Raw genomic sequence first — 24,420 nt, 5'->3', positions numbered from 1 at the left:
TCCACATCAAATATGCTACTTAACAGAATAGCCTATACTTTTGTCCTTCAACCACCCATTTGGAAAATAACCTTGATTTATATGACAAGACTAAAATATATGTATCTCCCCTCTGACCCACTTCTAAAAATCTAAAGAATGAACTTATAAAATCATACAAGTCATTCTACACAAAAATGTGCATTGCAGTGTTATTTCTAATAGTGAAAAACAACTGAAATGTTCAACGTGAAACTACTAAATAAAATTATGCTACATTAATATCTCTGCAACCATTTTTAAAGTACACAAACAGTTTTAATGATATGGCCAAAGCACTGCATACATCTGGTCAAAAAGGATAAGCCAATTATATGTCTCTACCGTATTAAAAATACATAGGAAAAACAAATGTAAAGAAATACATCAGTTACCTTAGGATAGTTTAAACACTTTTGCTTCTATACTTTAAACTTCCAACCTTCCTGCAAAAAATACTATTTTTAAAAAATAGCTTATATTTTAAAGCACCCATGCTTTGCTAGACATTCGAGTTTATAATTTACATAAAAGAATGGAAAACTGTTTTCAATATAAGTTTAGAAAGTCTATCCCATCAACTAAATACTTTACAGCCATGAAATGGAATGAGACAGATGTGTATTAGTACAAGCTTCAAAATGTATTACAAGCAAGGAGCAGAGCAGTATATACAAAGTGTGTTTACATTTGTGTGGAAAGGCAAATTATATAAACATTCACACATACACTTTCATATGCATGGAATCTTCGTAGAATACACAAATGAAATGGGAAAGCTGGTGTCTCTCGGAGCCCAGGTCTGGGGCTGGGGAAGAGAGGAAACTCGGATTTTACTCTATTTCTTCTTCATCATATTTAGCAAATTAATGCATGAGACCATTAAAAAAATGGATTTAAAATGGTGTGCACAAGTGGAGGTAACACAGTAGCACCAACCACAAGTTGGGTATTCCTTGGTTGTTGGTGGTGGTTTAGTCGCTAAGTCGTGTCCGACTCTTAACAACCCCATGGACTGCAGCCTGCCAGGTTTCTCTGTCCATGGGATTTTCCAGGTAAGAATACTGGAGTGGATTGCCACTTCATTCTCCAGGGGATCTTCCTGATCCAGGAATCAAACCCCGGTCTCCTGCATTGCAAGCAGATTCTTTACCGACTGAGCTATGAGGGAAGCCCAATAGCCCTTGGTTATTAAAGAAACTTAAACGTTATCTCACCTTACAGTAATTAATTTTAAAGCCTTGGCAAGAAGACACAGGTTAAAATTTGAAAAAATCTGCAATCACAATTCTTCCAAATCTCTTATACTAGTATGTGCGTGTGCACGTGTGTGTGTGACTATTACATTATTTAAGCTCACAAAAGAAATCAAACCTTAACAAACACCTACTAGGTACCTACTAAGCATCTAGAAAGATTAAGATTTTAAGAAACATTCTGACAACATACTGATAAAATAAATTTAAACTTAACAACATTTCATTACAATACTCTAACATACCAGGTGGGTGGTCTTGACTTGTGTCTAACTTGGGATCATTTCCCGAGCGTGAGTGTGACTTTGACTTCGATTTCAGAGAAGGAAAGAATTCCATCATCAGACCTGAGGTAGGAGGAGGGCTTGGGCCCCTACTGGATTTGCCCAAGTCTTCTCCCTTCTTGACTGGCACGACCTTCCTTTTTATCGTTTTGTCCAGTACACACATTTCACTCTTGTTAGGGCAGGTTGTCTGGGGAGTCCCATAAATGGCTTCATTCCCAAGAACACCATCATGTTTAAATGAATTATCTTCAAGGTCAGTCCAAGTTCTTTCATCATCAAAGTCAATTTTATTCACACTTATAGATGAGTGTCTTCTGGAGGAATCAGAAAGTTTATTTTTCAAGCTTTCTATTATGAGAGAATCATCACTGCTATAATCCTTATCAGACAAATCTAAATCAACATCTCTCCTTTTCTCTTCCTCTTGAGTCGTGGTGTCCCGAAAAGGTCCCTTATCATCACAGACTTGCGGACTATCTTCTCTGCTGCTGGAACTCCTTTCCTTACCCACAGATGATGGCTTTATAGTGACGTCAAGCTGTTCCTCCAAATCGGTGCTGTGATCACTGTCTGTAACACCTTCACCATCGCCTGCACTCCACCTGGCTTGCCTCTCAGGAGGGTTCGTTTGGTACACTCTCCTCCTGACTTCACAGGACGGCGCCCACGATGCTCCGGGTGAGAACACTGAATCACGTTGTCTGGCAGCAACCTCGCACTCAGCCTTGCTTCCACACTGGGCACGGCCCGGATCCTCGTTTTGGTTATGCTGACTAACAGAACCCAGTGTTGCTGTCTTCTCTTCCCGCACACTTTTGACAGGGGTAGAAGACAGCCGGCGACCTCTGCAGTTCTGCTGGTCCCTCTCTAAGATCTTCAGTACAAATGAGGAGTTACTGGAGAATGATATTTCATCAGCAGCTTGTTCTAAAAACAAAAATTCATCTAATTCCAAATTTTCCTTTTCCTTTTCTCGTTCCCAATTCTCTAACTTTTTCTGAAGAGAATCATCAAGAGAAGATTCTGACCCTTTCAAACTTCCACTTGCTGGGTTCTGAGAAGCCATACAGCTGATGAGTCCTGTGGAAGTGGGAAGTCTGTCTTTACTGCGTGCCTTATTCCAGATTGTGCCACCAACATCACAAGGTTTTGTACACTCAGGTACATTTTCTTTATTATTAGATTCCACTTTTTTTCCTAAACTGATCTGCTCTCTAAATTGCCCATCACATTTCTTCCCTGCTGGCATTTTCAATCCTGATGGAGAGAGACTTTTCCTACTATTACTCTTAAGCACTTTTGGCTTCTGACTGAGTGTGAGAGAACGACACTTGGCTCTGACTTTACTGTTCTTTTTAACAGGAAGGTTCTCTGTACAGATTTCTTTATTTATAAGAGCAGTTTTCCGCTGGAATTGTTGTTTCTCTGATTTAAACACAGGCTGGTCCTCTGAAATGCTCTGAGTGGTGACTAGGTTACTTTCTCTTCCCTTCTGAAACTTAGATTTAGCATTAGTAAATCTGGCTAAACCTTCTCCTCGTTTTAAGAATGGTTGTTTTGGTTTTGCTTTGATAAGCAAAGATCCTTCTGCTTCCTAAAATAAAAGAATATTTGAATTAATTCTGGTATATCCAAGTAATCTCAAAGCTATTTTTTAAGCAAATTATAAACAAATCTCTAAAGCCTTAGATAACTTGATCAAAATAGTAGAAATGCTAACCTTTAGCTGTTTTTGTTGCCGTTCTAGTTCTTCCAACCGAATCTGTTCCTCTAAGTAATCTTCAAAAGTTTGTTTCCTTTCTCTAATAGCAGCTTTAATAGGCCTAATCATAAAAATAAAGTTATGTAACATGAAAACCATGATGTGGTGAATACTTTACACTTAGTGTGGCTGATAGACACCTCTGAGAACTAACCTTTTCCAACATCACAAATTCCATTTGAGAATCTATTAAAAGCTACAATTCCACTCCATCTCCCAAATACAGAAATACATGTCTCTATATGTGATTTGAAAAAGCCCCTCTGAAGTCCACCTACTGACCTCAGACTAACTTTTAAAGTAACATATTCATTATATAACTAAGATATGTTTCCAAGAATAGTTCATTAAATAAATAGTCTTTAAGATCCTTAATAATATTAACAAGTCATTTAGCATCCCATAACATATACTAAACTATTTAAGAAAATAATAAACAACCTCACTATTAATTTTATCTTTGATATAAAAATAAATTTAATATTCTATAACCACACTCAATTATTATTTATAAGTGATACCATATGTGAAACTCCAATATATGATCCTTCTCTTCTCCAAAACAGGATTTACCTATTTGAGAGAATATTACTTTTTTAGATGAAAAAACTGCTGCTGCTGCTGCTACTGCTAAGTCGCTTCAGTCATGTCCGACTCTTAGTGACCCCATGGACTGCAGCCCACCAGGCTCCTCCATCCATGGGATTTTCCAGGCAAGAATACTGGAGTGGGGTGCCACTGCCTTCTCTGGAAAAAAAATGCTAGATTCTCCCAATACAACGTCAAGGCTACTTTAACTGATTATCTTCCCAGCCTCTTACTGTTGCTAACAATATGGAATAAGCTGGATCTTCAATCCTATACTTAAAAGTACATCCAAGCAAAAACAAGAAAACTATGGATCTTTCAAACAAAATACCAATAATAATGACTCATATTAAATTCCTTTCAACACGAATGATACCTTTCTTCAATATTAACCACTTCTGAGGAATCACCAATTTTTTTTAAGTTCGTATCGTTCCCTTCCTGAATCTGTTCCGTCATTTTCTCCAAACATGGTAAAATACCTTCTCCTAGAATAAAAATTAGGAGCAATTTAGTTCAATAAAAAGAGCAGATTAAAGTCTTAAAATGTGAGAATTTTACAAGTTACTATGCTTAAAAAAAAAATTTAGGTAAACAATGTACACCAAAGATTTTAAAACACTCAAGGATTTCTTTAATATGATAAAGAAAACTAAAAAACCCTAATTAAAACACAACATCCTTCAAAAAGTTAATGTTAAGGGGGAGAAATTTTCTAAGTTATAAAAGACTCAAAGAATTGTAGCAACTGAATGCAATACAATAACTTGACTGGATCCTACTTTTAAAAAACACCTTAAAGAGGCAATTTTGGGATCGCAGGGAGCATTCTAAATTGCATTTCCATAGTTAAGGTCCCTGGATACAAAAATATTAATAGTATTGTGGTTATATAGAAGAATGTCCTAATTTTTCCAGATATTTGAAATTATATAAAATAACGTCTCAGCTTTTGCTTGTCTGAAAAGCTTTTGATTTCTCCTTCATACTTGAATGAGATCCTTGCTGGGTACAATAATCTGGGCTGTAGGTTATTTTCTTTCATCATTTTAAGTATGTCTTGCCATTCCCTCCTGGCTTGAAGAGTTTCTATTGAAAGATCAGCAAAGCTGAGAGAATTCTGCACCACCAAACCAGCTCTCCAACAAATACTAAAGGATATTCTCTAGACAGGAAACACAAAAATGGTGTATAAACTCGAACCCAAAACAATAAAGTAAATGGCAACGGGATCATACTTATTAGTAATTACCTTAAACGTAAATGGGTTGAATGCCCCAACCAAAAGACAAAGACTGGCTGAATGGATACAAAAACAAGACCCCTACATATGTTGTCTACAAGAGACCCACCTCAAAACAGGGGACACATACAGACTGAAAGTGAAGGGCTGGAAAAAGATTTTCCATGCAAATTGGGACCAAAAGAAAGCAGGAGTCACAATACTCATATCAGATAAATTAGACTTTAAAACAAAGGCTGTGAAAAGAGACAAAGAAGGTCACTACATAATGATCAAAGGATCAATCCAAGAAGAAGATGTAACAATTATAAATATATATCCACCCAACATGGGAGCACCGCAGTATATAAGACAAATCCTAACAAGTATGAAAGGAGAAATTAACAATAACACAATAATAGTGGGAGACTTTAATACCCCACTCACACTTATGGATAGATCAACTAAACAGAAAATTAACAAGGAAAAAAAAAAAAAACATGTATCTATAAAGCTCACTAAAGCAAAGCACAGTAAAATGAGGTATGGCAATAAAAGGCGTTAAATTTATCAAATAAAAAAAAAAAAAAAAGTGCTGAAAAATTAAAGCTGTCAAAAAAAAAAAAATAACGTCTCCATATAATTTGAGATGAAATGACTGAGCAAACTATCAATATGTGCAGATATAAATAGATAAATTTAAGTATAGATACAGATATATACAACATACAAATACAGACAAAGTAAATATGGAAAAATATCAATTGCTGCATCTAGGTAGTGGGTACACGGTAATCACTGCAGCAGTCTTTCAACTTTTCTGGATGTTTGAAATTTGCCAAAAATAAACGGTCAGTGGGACTTCCCTGGTAGTCCGGTGGTTAAGACTCCATGCTTCCACTGCAAGGGGCAAGGGTTTGATCCCTGGTTAGGGCAATTTCACATGCTGCACAGTGCCACCAAATAAAGATGAAAAGGTTAAGGGAATGTACTGTATAAAAAATAAGGAAAAGACATTTGACCTTTTTATACCAAGAAATTACTCTAAACTAGGAATAAGATATTATCCACAAAAGGTGCCCAATACTAAGTACTGAGTAAAGACTTTTTGTCATATCATTTGTGTTTTTCTATATCTGACTCTAAAGAACATATACATAAAAACACCATTAAAGTTGAAAAGCAAATTAAAATTAAAAATACTGGAAATGATTCAGTCCTACTATAAAGAACATGAAATAAAGACATTATTTGATGATCTGTATAATGATAACATTAAAATTATGGTTATGAAGGCTACAGAAAGTGCCATGAGCACTTTCCACACTGAGTGGGAAAAGAACATAATTTATTACACAATACTCACTCTATGATTACAAAATATGGAAAGAAAAAAAGGCCAGGGAGTGAGCACAGAAACAGGACTTTACACTAGAAATGCCTTGAGCACTCAGTGAGGTTGGAACGAGCAGACACTAAGAGCCAGTGCTCTGGCAGGAGCGTACCGGGTGCTGGGAACACAGAGATACAGTAAGGGTGTTGGGGTTGAAGGGATTTCTCTTACAAGTAGTAACTCCCATCACTAATCTATTGTTCACCTGTCACATCTTCTATCCTATTCCCCACAACCAACACACACTTTTTAAATTGATTTCAAACTTTTCCTAAGCTCTTGAGAAAAATGATCCACACAGAAATCGCTTCCTCCCTTTCTGAAGACTGGCTGCTACCACGACAAGGTCTGAAGTCAACAAGAGTCATCTGCAACTTGTTCCTGGAAAGTCACAAATTCTGTGTCCAAACCAGGCTCAGTGGCTGTACAGAAGTTAGGATCTCTGATTTAAAGACGTAGCATGGACTTCTCTGGTGGTCTGGTGGCTAAGACTCTGCACTGACAATGCAGGAGGTCCGGGTTCAAATCTGATCATGGAATTAGTTCCCACATGCTACAATTAAGAGTTTGCATGTGGCAACTAAGACCCAATACAGCCAAATAAATACACAAATATTTAGGAGAACAAAAAAAGACACGAATAGGAGAACAATATGCAGGACTTTCCTGGTCTTAGAACAACTAGGTGACACTGTCCATTAACTATAGAAGAGAGAAAGATAAGTAACTCACCTTTAGAATAGTTATCATTTTCTTCCTTCAAATCATTTTTTTTCACAAGTGCTTCCTGACACTGTGCCTCATAAAACACGCTGGGAGAAGCACCACTTCTTGAAGTTAAAACAAAATCCTGATGAGTAGTTCTACAGAAGTCGTTTTGTTCACTCGATAAAATGTTAGAAGGGTGTTTTTTTTCTTGGCTTTGATTCTGGTAGATATATGATGGCAAGAAGGGCGTGGTTTTCTCTACAGTGGTTGAATTTCCCGGAGGTCTATACTTTTTCTGGCTCTGGTCATCAGGCAGTGGAGTTAAACCTTACAATTAAGAAAATAAACAAAACTGATGACTTTCTATAACATTTTCTGTTCTACCTGTTAATGGCACCTATGATTTCTCCGAAGTGAGAAAAGTACTTTTTTCCCTCATTATTAGGAAACTATGTTTAACAAAGTCATGAAATTTTAAGAGTCCAAAGTGACTTTTGCATACTTTTGATTGAAAGTGCACTTACACCACGACTCATGTGCAGTGTTCACAGTCCAGAGCTGCAGCTTGCCTAACTGTGGAAGGCATCGTTCACCCTCCATCCGTGAGCACTGCCTGGAGCTGTCAACTCTAAGCCCTGTGACAAACAGTTAAATGCAGAGCACCGGTGCAGACAGTTACAAATAATCTGAACTGTTCCTTCACAATCAATAACTGCTCTGCGTTACAACACATGAAAACATTTTTCCTTTATGTTCCCATTAAGATGCTGGTGACCTCAGGTGGTGGAATGATGGGTGATTTTGTTTTGTACTTTCTGTAGTCCCTAAATTTCCTGTAATGCTTTTTACCTGTTCTGTTTAAGTCTCTGCTTTTGAAATCACCCAGTAAACAGACAAAAGATTCCCTTTCCATGTATCTCGAAGATAGAATTCTTAGAGAATAAATGGCAATACTAGCTATCCTGCCTGCTGTACCAGCCCCTTGAAATTTACCACTCCTGTTTTCCCAGATTGTTTCAATTAAACTTAGAATTAGACACACGGAGGGGGGGACTTCCCTGACAGTTCAGTGGTTATGACTCTGTGTTTCCACTGCAGGAGATGCAGGTTCAATCTCTGGTCCAGGAACTTAAGACCCACCAGCCATGTGGCATGGCCAAAAAAATAAGACATAGTGGGAAGTACTTCATAAAAGGCATGCCACCTATGTCTTATACCCTCTGCTTCACCCCTAGCCCACAAATAAAACTGGAAGTCAGGTAGGTCCTCACTGAGTATCAGATTCAACCTGCCTTCTTTAATAACAATATTCTTCCATCTAAATATTTTTGACTAATGGTCATCCCACCTCAGCCTAAAGACATCTCTGACAGAAGAGCAAAATCCCAAAGTAGCAGTCCTCAAAGTGTGGTCTGTACACTCCCAGTGTCCAAGACTCTGTCAGGGCATCCACCAACGTCCAAGCTATCTTCAGAACTACTGAGACAGTATCTGCCTTTTCACTGTGCTGACGTGTACCCTGATCACATGCACTGAGGGAGCTTCCTGGGGACCTCACTCAAAAGCAGAACGGCAGTATCCACTGTGCTCACCACCACACTCTCAGCTCGAAAACTAACAATAGCTTTACTGAAGAATGTTCCAGACAAAGCAAGCAGGAAAATTATTAATTTTTTAGTTAAATTTTAACTCTTGAGTTCATGTCTTCTGAACATTTTATAGGACAAAATGACAAGTATGCATAAATCACTTCCGCTGTAAACTAAGCCATGGGCTGTGAAATTTTTTCATCCATAAGCTCAACTAACTGATCTTTCAGGGATTATTTCTACTTGAAAGAATGACGAACTATGATGATTTAAACCACAGTACTTGGCAGAACACTTTCTCAAAAATGAGACAACTGAGCCATACATTTCAAGGAAACTGACAGTATTTGTTGCCAATGATAAAGTATGAACTTTCAAGCAAAAATCAGAATGTTGGAAAATATGTCCATCACCCTGAGCTTGAAAGCTTTATATTTCAAGACTTTTATGATGATATCTGTGGTAGCATTAATACATATAAATTTTTATACTTTATAATGAAATAACATCAATATTTTTAGAACCTACCTCACTCAGAGAACTATTATTTTCCAAATAACCAATGCATGATTTCACCAAAGCATGGATGATGAATCCAAAATGTCAAGATACTTTAATGTATTTTAATGTAATTAGAGCATAGAAAGTTCATTAATATGATTGATTCCATACAGTGAATAACAGCTAAGAAATGACCACTTGTTAAGTTTGGTGGAATATCAAAGAAATAACCATGTTATTTGAAAAAGCTTTCTCCTTTTTCCAATCACATGTCCTTGTGAGGCTGGATTTTTCTTCACATACATCAACCAAAACAACATAAATGAAGAGATGGGAGGCGAAAGTAGATATGAGAATCAGCTGAGTTCTATAAGTCAAAAGTTAGAGATTTTCAAAAACACTGAACCATTCTTCTCAACAATTTTTTAGAAAAAAATTTTTTGTTAAAAAGTGTTATTTATAGCACACAGTTATTTTAAATAAATTAGTTTTTAAATTTCCTAGTTTTAATCTCTAACACAGTAAATATCAATAGCTATAGCCCATATACTAATACAAACTCTTTGGAGTCCTCAATAATTTAAGAGTGTTATGGGGTCCTGACCAAAAAATGTTGAGAACTAAAAACAACTGTTACATAACTCCATGGAAGTAGTTCTCACACTAGTAACTTTAAAATCTACTTCCCTATTGCTCTACCATATGCTATTTCTACCAGAAAACTATCACAGGCTATTTTATAAGTGATAGTGATTATTATTTTTCTGTCCTCCATAAAAGAACCCTGAACCACTCAGTTATTTCCACATACACACCATATTCTCTATATTGTCTAAGATAAACATCTGAATTCCCTGAGCCATTCTTCATTTGCTGCCTTCCTTGTCACCAGTGCTACCACCACACCCAAGGTACCATCCAACCACATCTGCATGCACACCTACCAAGATCTTTCTTCTTTGTATTCTCTACGTCTAGGACAGCCTCTCAACAGAACAGGTGCTCCATTTAATAAGCAAAGTGTGTCTCTTAAAAGGCAGCACCAAGAAGCAAGCACACTGCCCCTGACCACTGTTTTTCAGACCATGGGACACAATCCATTTTGAAATGTCCTTGCTACCTTCCAGGCATGTGAATTAAGAACTGATTCATGAAATTTCTCCGAAATTATGAGTCATGATTTTAAATGTTTTTGTTACTATGCAATCTGGTCAAAAAACTTTCAAAACTACTGCTCCAGATCAACTTCCAACTGCTTGCTTGTCCCCGTAAGTACATCATGCTTTCTAATTAACTGATCTAGCATTCAACAGAAAAGCTGTCCTGTACTACTCCAGAAAGTATTTCTGGTATGGCTCGTTAGCGGAGCAGAATGGCTTCTACACATACACACTTTTATGACCCTGATCAGTTTTTCATTCATCAGGCAGGAGTTGTACCTCAGTAGCCCTAGGTCAAATTCAGCTCTGCATCTTTTATTCTTTTGGGTCTTTTTAAAATTTTATTTTATAAATAAATGTCAATGTCTTTAAGTACGGCACACATGTTCCAGAATGGCACAGATCCCTCATCTGTATTATATTACACCACTACCGTCCCATAGTTGTCTATCTGGCTTGAAATTGGAGTTGGCAACATAACAGAGAAATGGTAGAAATAACCTGTCAAACAACTAAAGACAGGAAACGTGTATAACTGCCTACCACGGTACTAACCAAAGGCCTCAGTAAATAATACCTGGGAGTGTCTGCTGCCCAGACACCAAGGCAAGTAGCTCCTCCTGCTCACCCATGAGCCTCTGCAACTGCTCGAGTTGCCGCCTCTTCAGCTGCTCCTGCTTCTTCTGTTGCTCTTCTTTCAGCTTTTTAGACATAAAATTAACTTAATTAAAATTACTATTTCTTTATGGACCTCTGCTCCTTAACATTAATCTTAATCCCTCCCAGCTCCCTTCTCACATCTTCTCTAATAAAGAGTTCCAAAGATGGATGCCTAAGTAACTTAATCTGCCACCAAAACTCTATAAACTCTCAACTGAGAAAAAAAAAAAAGAAAAAACACATGAATCCTTTGATTCTTAAAGTAGGATCGGTATCAGTCCATTTAAAATCAACTAATATTTGATCAATCATTTCTAAATTAGTTTTTACAAAATGAGGTAGGAAGATACTGTTAAGTGCTATATTTGTATCTTACATATCAATCATGTTTTAATGTTTCACCTCAAAATATGATATTATGAGTAAAAGATAAACAAAGACCTGGAACAGATGACTTTTCATTGTAAACAGAAACCTGCAATAACTGTGCAATCATACACATACGTATCAGGTCAAACCCCATTTTACCTGTTCAAGCTTTTTAACAAGTGGGTCTTTATAAGGCACTTCTTTTAATTCACTCAAAAGATCTGCGATAAACTCATTTTTGCTATCTTCCCATTGTCCAGGAGCATCCTGACGTGCCACTAGCTGTGGCCCCTCTTTAGTTAAAGCAAAGACTCTCTGTGGTTCAGGTTTATCTGACTGTAACTTGTACGGGCTGTTAGGCTCCAATTTCTGTTCTTCATGAAGTGAATCTTCTTCCCTTATAAAGCTGAAACTATTTGAAAATTTTGTGGCTTTAATAGGAAAGTTGGTAGAAAAGTTCACATTTGCTGGCTTATCTTCCTCTGCTTCTAAAATAGGAAATCCACGATTTAATATGACCCCAGCCCGAGAAGGATTCGCCATCCACTGGGTTAAGAAGTCCTGCCCACTGTTTAACTCTGAAGAGGTTGGCATCAGAAACATTTTGGTCCAATGGCAGTACCGTATTTAAATAATGTAAAAGATGGAACAGTTATTAATTTCCAACACCTGCAGAAAGAAGACAGAAAACAAGCTATTTTACCCAAACTTCAACCTAGCACAAAAATCTACTGAGTATTTCTTATATAAAAGACTTTAGCAAAGCAATCAAGGAATTAGTTACATATTTTTTTAAATGTCCTTAAAAAAATCCACACTGAGGGGATCAAAAATCAAAGTTCCCTCTGATTCAATCAGTTATGGATCAATTTACACAAGTGATAATCAATCAAGACCTAAAACTAAGGGAGCAGGATTCCCTGGTAGTGCAGTGGTACAGAATCTGCCTTTGCAAGAGACTTAGGTTCGATCCCTGGAAGATCCCCTGGAAGAGGAAATGGCAACCCACTCCAGTATTTGCCTGGGAAATTCCATGGACAGAGAAGCCAGAGTCCATGGAGCCACAAAGAGTAAGACATGAAGGAGCACAACACAACAACAAAAAACCTAAGGGAGTTAAAGCTTGTCTAAGTTATTTGATTACCAAAAGAAAAACAAAAAAAGAACGAAAAACAAGTCACTATCTATATCCACTACCACCCACTTTAACCACTTTCAATGCTTCTGACTGTAGTCCAATACTGCTTCTTTGCCCAACCAGGGAAGCAGTGTTCCTCCTAGTTCCAGAACAAGTCACCACCACCCCAAGGCTTTATCTGGCACCGTCTCCTGTTGTCCCTTCCTCCTCTTCCTATAACTCCCTTCCCGCCCACGAGGCAGTCTCTTATCTGTATCCCTGGAGGTCTCTGACATCACTATTTTGGCATTCCTCTCATTATTAGTGGCATTTTGTTTTTGTGTTCATAATCTACCAAGTGAACCATCCTACACTGTTGGTGGGAATGTAAATTGCTACAGCAACTATGGAGAATAGAACGGAGGTTCCTTAAAGAAACTAACAACAGCGTTACCATATGATCCAGCAATCCCACTCCTGGGCATACAGAGAAAACTCTAATTCGAAAAGATACATGCACCCCAATGTTCACAGCAGCACCATTCACAACAGCCAAGACATGGAAGCAACTTAAATGTCTGTTGACAGATGAATGGATACAGATGTGGTCTATATATACAACTGAATATTACTCAGTCATAAAAAAAGAATGGAATAATGCCATTTGTAGCAACATAGATGGATCCAGAGATTAAATGATATCATTTATGTGTGGAATATTAAAAAATGATACAAATGAACTTATTTACAAAACAGAAACAGACAAACACAGAAAACACTTATAATTACCAAAGCAGATGGAGGGAGAATAAATTAGAAGTTTAGGATTAACAGAACTAAAGAGCCTCTTGATGAAAGTGAAAGAAGAGAGTGAAAAAGTTGGCTTAAAACTCAACATTCAGAAAACGAAGATCATGGCATCTGGTCCCATCACTTCATGGCAAATAGATGGGGAAACAGTGGCAACAGTGGCAGACTTTATTTTGGGGGGCTCCAAAATCACTGCAGATGGTGACTGCAGCCATGAAATTAAAAGATGCTTGCTCCCTGGAAGAAAAGTTATGACCAACCTAGACAGCATATTAAAAAGCAAAGACACTACTTTGCTAACAAAGGTACATCTAGTCAAAGCTATGGTTTTTCCAGTAGTCACATATGGATATGAGAGTTGGACTATAAAGAAAGCTGAGTGCCAAAGAATTGACGTTTCTGAACTGTGCTGTTGGAGAAGATTCTTGAGAGTCCCTTGAACAGCAAGGAGATCCAACCAGTTCATCCTAAAGGAAATCAGTCTTGAATATTCATTGGAAGGACTGGTGCTGAAGCTGAAACTCCAATACTTTGGCCACCTGATGTGAAGAACCGACTCATGTGAAAAGACCCTGATGCTGGGAAAGATTGAAGGTAGGAGGAGAAGGGGCTGACAGAGGATGAGATGGTTAGATGGCCTCACTGACTCAATGGACATGAGTTTGGGTATACTCTGGGAGTTGGTGATGGACAGGAGGCCTGGTGTGCTGCAGTCCACGGGGTCACAGAGTCCAACAGGACTGAGCGACTGAAGTGAAATGAGGATTAACAGATACACACGACTACACATAAAACAGGTAAACAAGGATCTACAGTATAGCACAGGGAACTACACTATCTTGTAATAACCTAGAAAGGAAAACAACCTGAAAAGGAATATGTACGTATATATAACTGAATCACTTTTCTATTCACTTGAAACACAACACTGTAAATTAACTATACTCAAATTTTATTAAAAAAAAAAAAAAAAAGGCTAGAAAATTTTCCTCCCAGACTGACAAGTGCATTTTCCCTCTGAGACTTGTCTAGATGCACTGATAAGGGGCATCACCATTGCGATGCAACACTCAGGCGTCTGCATCTGAAACACCCTGTGATCCTTGCCCAGGGGTCCTCAGCCCGCCTTTTGTCTGTGGAAAAACTTCAGCCAAAGAATAAGTTCAATCAGAGAAGGAAGGAAAAGCAGAAGTAAAGAAAAGCAAACAGGACAAAACAGTAACAGCTTAAGTCATTAAGCAAAATCAAGGCCCTGTAGTTCCTTGTCATGGGTTAGTGATAATATTGCGAGCCATTCGGGTGAGCGGTCTTGGAGAGACTGAAACTCCCACCAGGTGGAAGACGTTAACTCCATGATGACCAACCAGACACTAGCCATGACACAGCTGCTACAATTCTGAGACCTGGCCTTGAGAAAATGTGAACAAACCGACTCTGAAACTGAAGATTAACTGTACTTAAAACAAACAAGATGACCCCAATCAGAGGACCGTCATGACGGATTTCAAGATGACTGTCAGAGCCAACTGTGCTGTTTCTCCATGTAAGTGCCTCCATCCACCTAATGGAGAGGGGGTGGGTAAGGTCCTGTCTTCTTTCCACAAAACTTGCCTCTTTATTGGCTTTGAGCAGTGAGCAGGTGGACCCCGCTTTGGGTAATACATCTTTCCTCCACCTATAAAAGAAACCTCCACTGCTCCATTTCAATTTCATTACGATGATCCTGAAAGTATATTTACTGTCAGCATGATGCACAGAAATCCTGTTTTTTCAGCATAACCTGTTATTTATTATTGATACTAAGGCCTTGGTAAAGGGAGCATACTCAGCAAAATGCCTAGGACTATCAGCATGTGAACTCGGATTTTCCTATTATCAAAATCTGTGTGAAACAAACAGACAGCCTTAAGACCTCCAAAAACTGCTACACAAGCTTTCTTTAAAGCACCGGGGGAGGAGTTAAATTCTCGGCAACGCGAAGCAGAAAATGTAGACGCAAACAATTCAAACCCACCCTCAGGTCTTGAAAACCAATTTGTTGCTTAGGGAGGTGAATTTCCGGTCTCCCAAAGAACACGTCATTGAAACCCACCGGCCCACAGCAAATCTTCAAACCCACAGCTTTGAATAACCGCGGACAGGGCACCCTGCACGGCCCCTCCGCGCCCAGTGGCGCGCCCCCACTGGCCGAGCCGGTCCCTTCGCGCACCGCCGGCCCGCTTGGATTCAGGACGGCAAACTAACCAGCTCCTTAAGTCCCTCCCCACGAGAAGTCCCGCTCGGAGGCCGGGGCCCCTCAGGCCTCTCAAGCCAGAGCCGGAGCGGGGGAGACGCTGCACTTACAAACCACCCGCCACTGCCGCCGCCGCTCCGCCCGCAGACCCAAAGGCTCCTGGAAACTGTAGTTCCTTCGGTCCCCCTGCGCTTGCGCGAGCGCGCCGTCGGACACACGCAAACTACAACTCCCAGAGAAGCCCGGAAGACACCCGTTAGTGGGAGCTCGCGGCCTGGCACCTTCCGCCCAGGCGTGGGCTCGGGGCCGGAGTAGTGGGCTGCTAAACAGCGGGGAGAAGGCTGCTGCAGAGCACTTCCGGGTCCGAGCGACCCTCTCCCTTGGCCTTTGAAAGCTTCGCTGGCGCTCTCGCGAGAAGTGAGTCTCCTCGTCCCCGGAAACATGAGGCTGCGGATGCTCTGATCGGTGGAGGAAGCCTTTCTGCCTAGATTTCTTAGAGTTTTGTTGTCTTTGCCAGGCGGGACCGAGTAAAGGCAGTCAGCCATACTATTTCATGGCAGAGACAACCTTGTGATGAATTAACTGCTTGTCTTTATCGCTTGTCTTTGCTGCCTAATGCGTAATTGGCCGTGTGCGCAGTGTTGAAAATAAGTATTTTGAACACTGGCGTGCAAAGCTCGAAAACTGTTTTCTTAATTGCCATCGCAGAATGCTGCATAGAAGCGGACTCAGCAATGCAAGGTAGCATTGTGTACACAACTTGGGCTTTGTGCCTGTTTATAAATATTTAAAGTGTCCAACTCTTTGCGACCCCATGGACTGTAGCCCACCAGGCTGCTCCATCCATGGAATTTTCTAGGCAAGAGTACTGGAATGGGTTGCCATTTCCTTCTCCAGGGAAAGAAATCAAAAGAAGTGCCATTTGTAATAACCGGTATAAGAAAACAAACTAGCGCCTACTGCTGGCCCTGCAGGACAGGACAGGGCAGTAATGGACAGTTGTTGGGGCAAGGAATGATAACTTTATTCCAAAAGCCAGAAAACAGAGAAAATGGTGTACTTGGGCCCGTAAAGAACCATCTTGGCAGAGTTAGACTTCCAACTTCTTTTGCACTAAAAGCCTCCAGAGGCAGGGCAGGGCGGTAAAGTCACCTACTCCTGGTTCCCCTCAGCATCTGGAGATGTGTTAATTTCTTCTTTCCTGCAGTCATTCAGGGCTGGGCCTGGTCAGGATGTTTCTAGTCAGGAAGCTTGAAATTGGGGAAAATATATATTTGGTACGAGTTCTACAAAAACAAAGGTACTTTAGCTAAACAAAGGTATTTTAGCTTAATACCAATTACCTGGAAGACAGTGTTCCTAGAGATGAGTCATTGTGTATAATTTAAGCTGATAGGCAGAGGAACCAGAGATCAAATTGCCAACATCTTGTTGGATCATAGAAAAAGCAAGAGAGTTCCAGAAAAGCATCTACTTCTGCTTTATTGACTACACCAAAGCCTTTGTGTGGATCACAGCAAACTGGAAAATTCTTCAAGAGATGGGAATACCAGACTGACCACCTTACCTGCCTCCTGAGAAACCGCTATGCAAGTCAAGAAGCAACAGTTAGAACAGGACATGGAACAAAGGACTGGAAAGGGAGTACAAATTGGAAAGGGAGTACATCAAGGCTGTATGCAGAGTACATCATGCGAAATGCTGGGCTGGATGAAGCATAAGCTGGAATCAAGATTGCCGGTAGAAAAACCAATAACCTCAGATGTGCAGATGCACAGATCTGCAGATAATAACCTTATGGCAGAAAGCGAAGAGGAACTGAAGAACCTCTTGATGAAAGTGAAAGAGAGTGAAAAAGCTGGTTTGAAACTCAGTGTTCAAAAAACTAAGATCATGGCATCCAGCCCCATCACTTCATGGCAAATAGATGGGGAAACAGTGACAGACTTTATTTTCTTGGGCTCCAAAATGACTGCAGATGGTGACTGCAGCCATGAAATTAAAATTAAAATTTTCTTGCTCCTTGGAAGAAAAACTATGACCAACGTAGACAGCAAATTAAAAAGCAGAGATATTACTTTGCCAACAAAGGTACATCTAGTCAGAGCTATGGTTTTTGCCAGTAGTCATGTATGGATGTGAGAGTTGGACCATAAAAAAAGCTGAGCACCAAAGAATTGATGCTTTTGAACTGTGGTGTTGGAGAAGACTCTCAAGAGTCCCTTGGATTGCAAGGAGAGTCAACCAGTCCATCCTAAAGGAAATAAGTCCTAAATATTCATTGGAAGGACTGATGCTGAAGCTGAAACTCCAGTACTTCGGCCAACTGATGTGAAGAACTGACTCATTGGAAAAGACCCTGATGCTGGGAAAGATAAAAGGTAGGAGGAGAAGAGTATGACAGAGGATGAGATGGTTGGATGGCTTCACTGACTCGATGGACATGAGTTTGAGCAACTTCCAGGAGTTGGTGATGGACAGGGAAGTCTGGCATGCTTCAGTCCTTGGGGTTGCTCGGAGTCAGACACAACTGAGCGACTGAACTGACTGAAGCTGGTAGGCAACATCTTTTTAGTGATTAACTTGTAATAGACTATGAAAGTTCTTTCCTATTACACTACCACTGAGTTAAAGATAATTTTAAAAAACAGGGACTTCCCTGGTGATCCAATGGCTAAGACTCCATGCTCCTAACTGCAGGGAGCCCAGATCAATCCCTGGTCAGGGAACTAGATCCCACATGCCACAACTAAAAGAATCTACATGCTGCAACCAAGACCTGCCTGCTAAGTCGATGCAGTAGTGTCCAACTCTACGACCCCATAGATGGCAGCCCACCAGGCTCCACAGTCCCTGGGATTCTCCAGGCAAGAACACTGGAGTGGGTTGCCATTTCCTTCTCCAATGCATGAAAGTAAAAAGTGAAAGTGAAGTCGTTCAGTTGTGTCTGACTCTTAGCGACCCCATGGACTGCAGCCCACCAGGCTCCTCCATCCATGGATTTTCCAGGCAAGAGTACTGGAGTGGGGTGCCATTGCCTTCTCCGAACCAAGACCTGGTGCAGCTAAATAAATAAATACATATATGTGTTTAAAGATTACTTTAAAGACACTTCGAAAAAATTGGGCTTCCCTAAAGCATTTTGCTAGCTACTTCAAAAATAGTCCTTCTTCCCGAAATCATGGTTTTCTTTTTTTTTTTTTTGTCTTTTTTAAATTATGGATGAAGTCAAAGCCCAAGACTTCCAAAGTCAAACAGCTAGATGGCACACAAGGAACCAAATGCTCATCCTCATTTATTATAGTCCTTTGGCTTAAAGCTTGCCCAAAAGTCTTATTTTTTTTCAAGTGTGTATCTTTTTAAAATAGTTAAAATATTTCCTACTTTCTTTGCCTATATTTTATTCTATTTTTATTCTAATTCAGTCCAAGTATCACATTGGTTATTGGTTGAATAAATTAGTCTTTTACTACATTCAAGTCTTAACTGACTTTTAGATCAATGTTATATAAATGTTCACCTGTAGCCCAGGTGCCCACTAATTTTAAAGGTTCTTAAAATCCATTACAAGGTGGAAGGGGGAGAGGGGAGGAACTACCAGACAATGAAAAATATTGCATCTTCAAGTCTTGCTGTAGAGAAAAGTCAGACTAAGCGCTCCCACAAGGGATTTTAGCCACAAATTATCCATTCTGATACAATCTTTTATGTCATCACTGGAGGCAAGAGGGCACTGTAATATAATGGCCAATGGCCCATGCTTTGGAGTCAGGCAGCCTGGGATCAGAGGAGTTCTGTTCTCAGAAACTGTTCTCATCTGCAAAATGGGGATGTTAATAACACACTTGGCTCTCCTAACTGTGGTTCCACGTCTGCGGATTCAACTCAACAGAGATTGGAAAAACAGCAGGGAAAAAAATTACACAAATTTCCAAAGAGCAAAACTTGAATTTGTTGTGCACCCACAATTATTTACTACATGGACAGAAGAGCCTGGCGGGCTGTAGTCCATGAGGTCACAAAGAGTCAGACAACTGAGCAACTAACAGTAGGCCTGAACACTACAATTATTTACATAGCATTTACATGTACTAGGTATTATAAGTAATCTAGAGGTGATTTCAAGTATAGGGAGGATCTAAGTAGGTTACATGCAAACACTATACACTTTATATGAGGGACTTGAGCATTCAGGGATTCTGGTATCCGTGGGGGTCTTGGAACCCGTCCCCCATGCAAACTGGGACACAACTGTGTCTGCTTCATAAAATTATCAGGAATGTTAGATCAAAAGAATATGTCTAGGGAGTTCCCTAGTGGTCCAGTGGTTGGTTGAGAATTCACCTTCTAATGCAGGGGATGTGGGCTCAATCCCTGTCAGGAAACTAATATCTCACGTACATAAGCCCTTAGGGCCTTAACTAGAGAGAAGCCTGTGTGCCAAGGAAGAGCCCTGCATGCCACAGCTATGACTTGACACAGCTGTACATAAATAGTAAAAAATACATATATATATGTAAAAGTATGACACTTACCATGTGGTAAAAATTTAGGAAATTTTTTCACTTTTTAAAATCCACCACACTGAAGTATGACTGACATACAAAAAGCTATATATAATACATATAACTTGATGAGTCTAGAGAAGTCCTCACCCAAGAAGCCATCATCACATCTATACCATAAACAAATCCATCAAGGCCCTTTGAATTTTATGACTTCCAACTGTTGATGAACTCAGTTTGTCTGCCAAAGTCCAGCTCAATAGGTCATGTCAGATGGTTCTGCAAGATATAAAAATAATATGTAATTCTCAAGTCATTTGGTAAGAATACTATTTTAATTGGGCATGAAAAATCTTCAGAGAGTTGAGGAATTTTCTTTGCTAGTTATGATAGGAGTGACCGCTCTGTCCAGAAAGGACAGAATTTCAGGCCTGGCTATGGGAGGCTTCCCATGCTGATGCTGTCCAGGCTACACCGGGTGACCCCAGCAGGGGATGGAGGGACCTGAGAGATGCGAGCACCCAGCCTCTAAGCAAAGGCAAGAAAAGCCACAGCCCACTTTACCTGTGGGAAGTAGAGTTCCTCACTAAGGTCCTAAGGCTCAGATTTCCAGAATGTTACCTCAGTAAGAAAATTTCTAACAACTACATTGGATGCAGAAAGACATCTTTAAAAAAAAAAAATCTTGTCATTTTAATATGGATAGAACTAGTGCTGGTGGGTTGGGCTTGCAGCAAAAGGTCATGGAAACCTGTGAGTCTAAACAATGAAGGGATTATCACCTGCACTACATTCTAGAATGTCCAAGCAATAATTCGGAGTAGAAATAAAGAGGATTCTAGCCTGAATCTGCTGGGATCACAGCAGAGCAATACAATGATGGTTAAGACTTTACTGTAATTATTGTGTGATGGTTCTTGACACATTCTATGGGTTTTTATGCTTCAGATCAACTTGCAGCATTCTATGGGTTTTAAATGTTTTATTACACATTTTTAAAGCAGCACATTTACCCTTCAGAAATAAGATTACTGATTCCAGGGAGGGGAGATCAAGATGGCAGATTAGGAGGACACAAAGTTCACCTACCCTTACAAACACATCAAAAATAGATCTACATGTGGAGCAATCCTCACTGAAGACAAATTGGAGACAGACAGTCTTGTAAAACCAAGCCTGTAAGAAAGATACACACAGAATCAAGGAAGGGAAGTAATTGGCTCAGGACCTGCACCCTGGAAGGGGACACAGAAGAGGAGAGAGATGACATGGGCCTGAAGACCTTTCCTGGTGAGGGGGTGGTTTTAGCCACTATTGGGCACCCTAGTCCTGGTGTCTGACATTGGGAAGACATACCCCCTTAGGTGGCGTGAAAACCAGTGGAATAAAAAGGCTATAAGAACCCTAGAATCCACTTGTGAGGGACATGCACAAGCCTGCTCACTCCAGAAACAAGGGGAAGCAGACCGACGCTGCCTGGGTTCTGGCTGGTTTCCTGGGACTGCCCCAGCACACAGCCCAGCACATACCCATAGCTCCATGTTAGGGTAAAGGTGCAGCACCTGAGGCAACTGCAAGACTGTGAGGCACAGAACAGGCTCAGACCCCTAAACCGGGTAGGGGAGGCATAGGTGCACTTGCTGAGGAGCGCATCAGAGGCAGCGCAGCTCTGACTGGTGCTGCAGCCCATGACAGCTACCTGCTCTAATCCCACCTGCTCCAGCCCTGCGCTCTTGAGAGCAAAAGAAGGGTCCTGTGCAGGATCCTTGCAAGGGTGGGCAAACCACCCAAGTAAAGCCTCCTCGGATCAGTTCCTACCCTCACCCTATTTAAAGAACCAGGTCGCCCCAGCTCCTGGAGCAGGGGCACCTGATGTTTGTTTTCACGTCCTCTTACTGCAGCACAAGTCTGACCTCATCAATTTCTATCGATAAGGAGTCCAAGGGGACTTCCCTGGTCATACAGTGGATAGGAATCCTCTTGCCAATGCAGGGGACACCGGTACCCTCCCTGGTCTAGGAAGATCCCACATGCCTTGTAGCAACTAAGGCCATGCTCCACAACCAGAGAAACCACCACAATGAGGAGCCTGTGCACCCCAACAAAGAATAGCCCCCCTCGCCGCAACTACAGAAAAACCCACGCAGTAACGAAGACCCAGTGCAGCCAAAGATTAAAAAAATATATAAACAAACATTTTAAAGAGAGTCCAAGGACCCCAGTCTATAACATTTATACATCTGCTTGTTTGTTGTAAACCTTTGACTATCTTCTAGGATCTGGTAAGGTACTTTCTGACAGGTTTTGTCAAGTTTTAAAAGATGTTTCAAAAATAAATTTAAGAAACTGTTTTGGGACTTCCCTGGTGGTCCAGTGATTAAGACTCCGAGGTTCCACTACAGGGGGATAAGTGTTTAATCCCTGGTCAGGGGACTAAGCTCCCACATGTTGCTCCCACACACAGTCCCCCAAAATTGTTTTGGGGTAGGGATGGACCTTGTACCATTTTTGCTGATGTCAGCTAAATTGATTCTCACACAATCTTGTAAGGTAGGGGCCCCCAACCTCTGGGATCTAATGCCTGATGATCCTAGATGGAAATGATGTAATGATAATAGAAATAAAGTGAACAATAAATGTAATGCGCTTGAATCATCCAACCCCTTCTGCAGAAACCGGTCCCCTGGTGCCAAATGGTCCCCATGGTCATCTTCCATGAAACTGGTCCCTGGTGCCAAAACTGTTGGGGACCGCTGCTGTAAGGTAGCTTGTCCATAATCCCCTGGGAATTAAGTAGTAAAGTCAGGATTCAAATCCATATTCTTTCTACATCTTTTTTATTCCCATTTTATTCACTATTTGGAGAATTAATTTCCCATTAGGTCTGTCTAGTCAAAGCTATGGTTTTTCCAGTAGTCATGTATGAATGTGAGAGTTGGACTATAAAGAAAGCTGAGTGCCGAAGAATTGATGCTTTTGAACTGTGGTGTTGGAGAAGACGCTTGAGAATCCCCTGGACTGCAAGGAGACCCAACCAGTCCATCCTAAAGGAAATCAGTTCTGAATATTCACTGGAAGGACTGATGCTGAAGCTGAAACTTCAATACTTTGGCCACCTGATGCGGAGATATGACTCATTGGAAAAGACCCTGATTCTGGGAAAGATCGAAGGCAGGAGGAGAAATGGACGATAGAGGATAGGATGGTTAGATGGCATTACCGACGCCATGGACATGAATTTGGGTAAACTTCGGAAGTTGGTGATGGACAGGGAAGCCTGGCGTGCTGCAGTCCATGTGGTCGCAGAGTCGGACACGACTGAGTGACTGAACTGATCGGCCCTCTACTCAGTGAGTGGCCAGCCCCTCCTCTCTGGAATGGCAGATTGTTGTCGCCTTGTTTAGCCCATAAATCCTGTTTGACTCTGTGCGACACCCCGGCGCTCCCCACGCCCCGCCCCGCCTCGCCACACACACACACACCCTCCCCCCTGGACGGCAGCCCTCCAGGCTCCTCTGTCCAGGGGATTCTCCAAACAAGAATAACTGGAGTGGGTTGCCATGCCTCCACCTCCAGGGGGTCTTCCCGACCCAGGTATCGAACCCGGGTCTCCACAATTGGTAGTCCGATTCTTTACCATCTGAGCTACCAAGGAAAATACATATTTCTAATTACTCAGTAACACTACCAAGAACTACAAACTCTGAGAATCCTGCACTAAAATTAGCCTCATGTTTCCCCAATCTCAAATCCTCTCGAAATTGTTCCTTTCCCACTCCGGAAAACTGCCCTCCTTCCTCAGGCAGCACCACCACCGCTTTCCCCAAACTACGAAGTTTGGAGTTCTCCTCATAGCCCAAATCCCGCCTGAAAGATGAATCCGAGTCCGAGTCCTGACGCTGGAAGACCGCGCACAGTCCTGTCGCCATCCGCAGCGCTATACGGCTCCGCCGTGCGCGCCGCGGCCAGTGCAGGGCGGCGCCGGAACTCCAGAACCCGGAGCGGGGGGCGCGCCCGAAACCCGGAAGTGCCCGGACACGGGAGTCCCGAGTCCTGAAGTCCCGGGAGTCGGAAGGCGAGAACTCAAGGCCGCCAGCGCCTGAGTGGGCCGGAGCCTCAGGCAGGTGCGTGGGCGCCGCTGCGGCCGACCGGTCGGGCGGGGAAGTCAGCTGAAGGTCCGGGGGTGAGGCCGAGAAGGGGACCGCGCCGATCGTCCGGGGAGGGCTGGTCCCCTCGCCGCGG

The 24,420-nt window shown here is 41.2% G+C and overlaps 2 protein-coding genes across 5 annotated transcripts in view; one reads left to right on the top strand and one right to left on the bottom strand.

Annotated features, from left to right (window-relative positions):
- CPAP (centrosome assembly and centriole elongation protein) overlaps nucleotides 1-23,604 on the bottom strand; it is a 47,586-nt gene extending 23,982 nt beyond the window's left edge. For 3 of the 4 annotated variants that reach the window (XR_011569764.1, XR_011569765.1, XM_070800325.1), the window contains exons 1-6: nucleotides 11,673-12,116; nucleotides 11,062-11,185; nucleotides 7,259-7,561; nucleotides 4,288-4,399; nucleotides 3,282-3,384; nucleotides 1,520-3,155 (exon numbers count right to left, since the gene is read on the bottom strand). Coding sequence is in view for 2 of the 4 variants with exons in the window: in XM_070800325.1 (XP_070656426.1) it covers nucleotides 1,520-3,155; nucleotides 3,282-3,384; nucleotides 4,288-4,399; nucleotides 7,259-7,561; nucleotides 11,062-11,185; nucleotides 11,673-12,116 (2,722 nt within the window). In the remaining 2 variants the exon portion in view is untranslated. Of the gene's footprint in view, nucleotides 1-1,519; nucleotides 3,156-3,281; nucleotides 3,385-4,287; nucleotides 4,400-7,258; nucleotides 7,562-11,061; nucleotides 11,186-11,672; nucleotides 12,183-20,208; nucleotides 20,458-20,742 lie in introns of those variants that run through there. The other variant, XM_070800324.1, reaches the window with a different exon arrangement.
- Nucleotides 23,605-24,155: 551 nt separating this feature from the next.
- PARP4 (poly(ADP-ribose) polymerase family member 4) overlaps nucleotides 24,156-24,420 on the top strand; it is a 76,927-nt gene continuing 76,662 nt past the window's right edge. Inside the window, exon 1 of the mRNA XM_070800318.1 lies at nucleotides 24,156-24,302. The gene's annotated coding sequence lies outside the window, so the exon portion shown is untranslated. The remainder of the gene's footprint in view (nucleotides 24,303-24,420) is intronic.

The sequence above is a fragment of the Bos indicus genome, chromosome 12, assembly GCF_029378745.1.
Source record: "Bos indicus isolate NIAB-ARS_2022 breed Sahiwal x Tharparkar chromosome 12, NIAB-ARS_B.indTharparkar_mat_pri_1.0, whole genome shotgun sequence".
Lineage (NCBI taxonomy): Eukaryota > Metazoa > Chordata > Mammalia > Artiodactyla > Bovidae > Bos > Bos indicus.
Note: the sequence above shows the minus strand (reverse complement) of the source record. Positions and strands in the feature narration are given on the sequence as shown.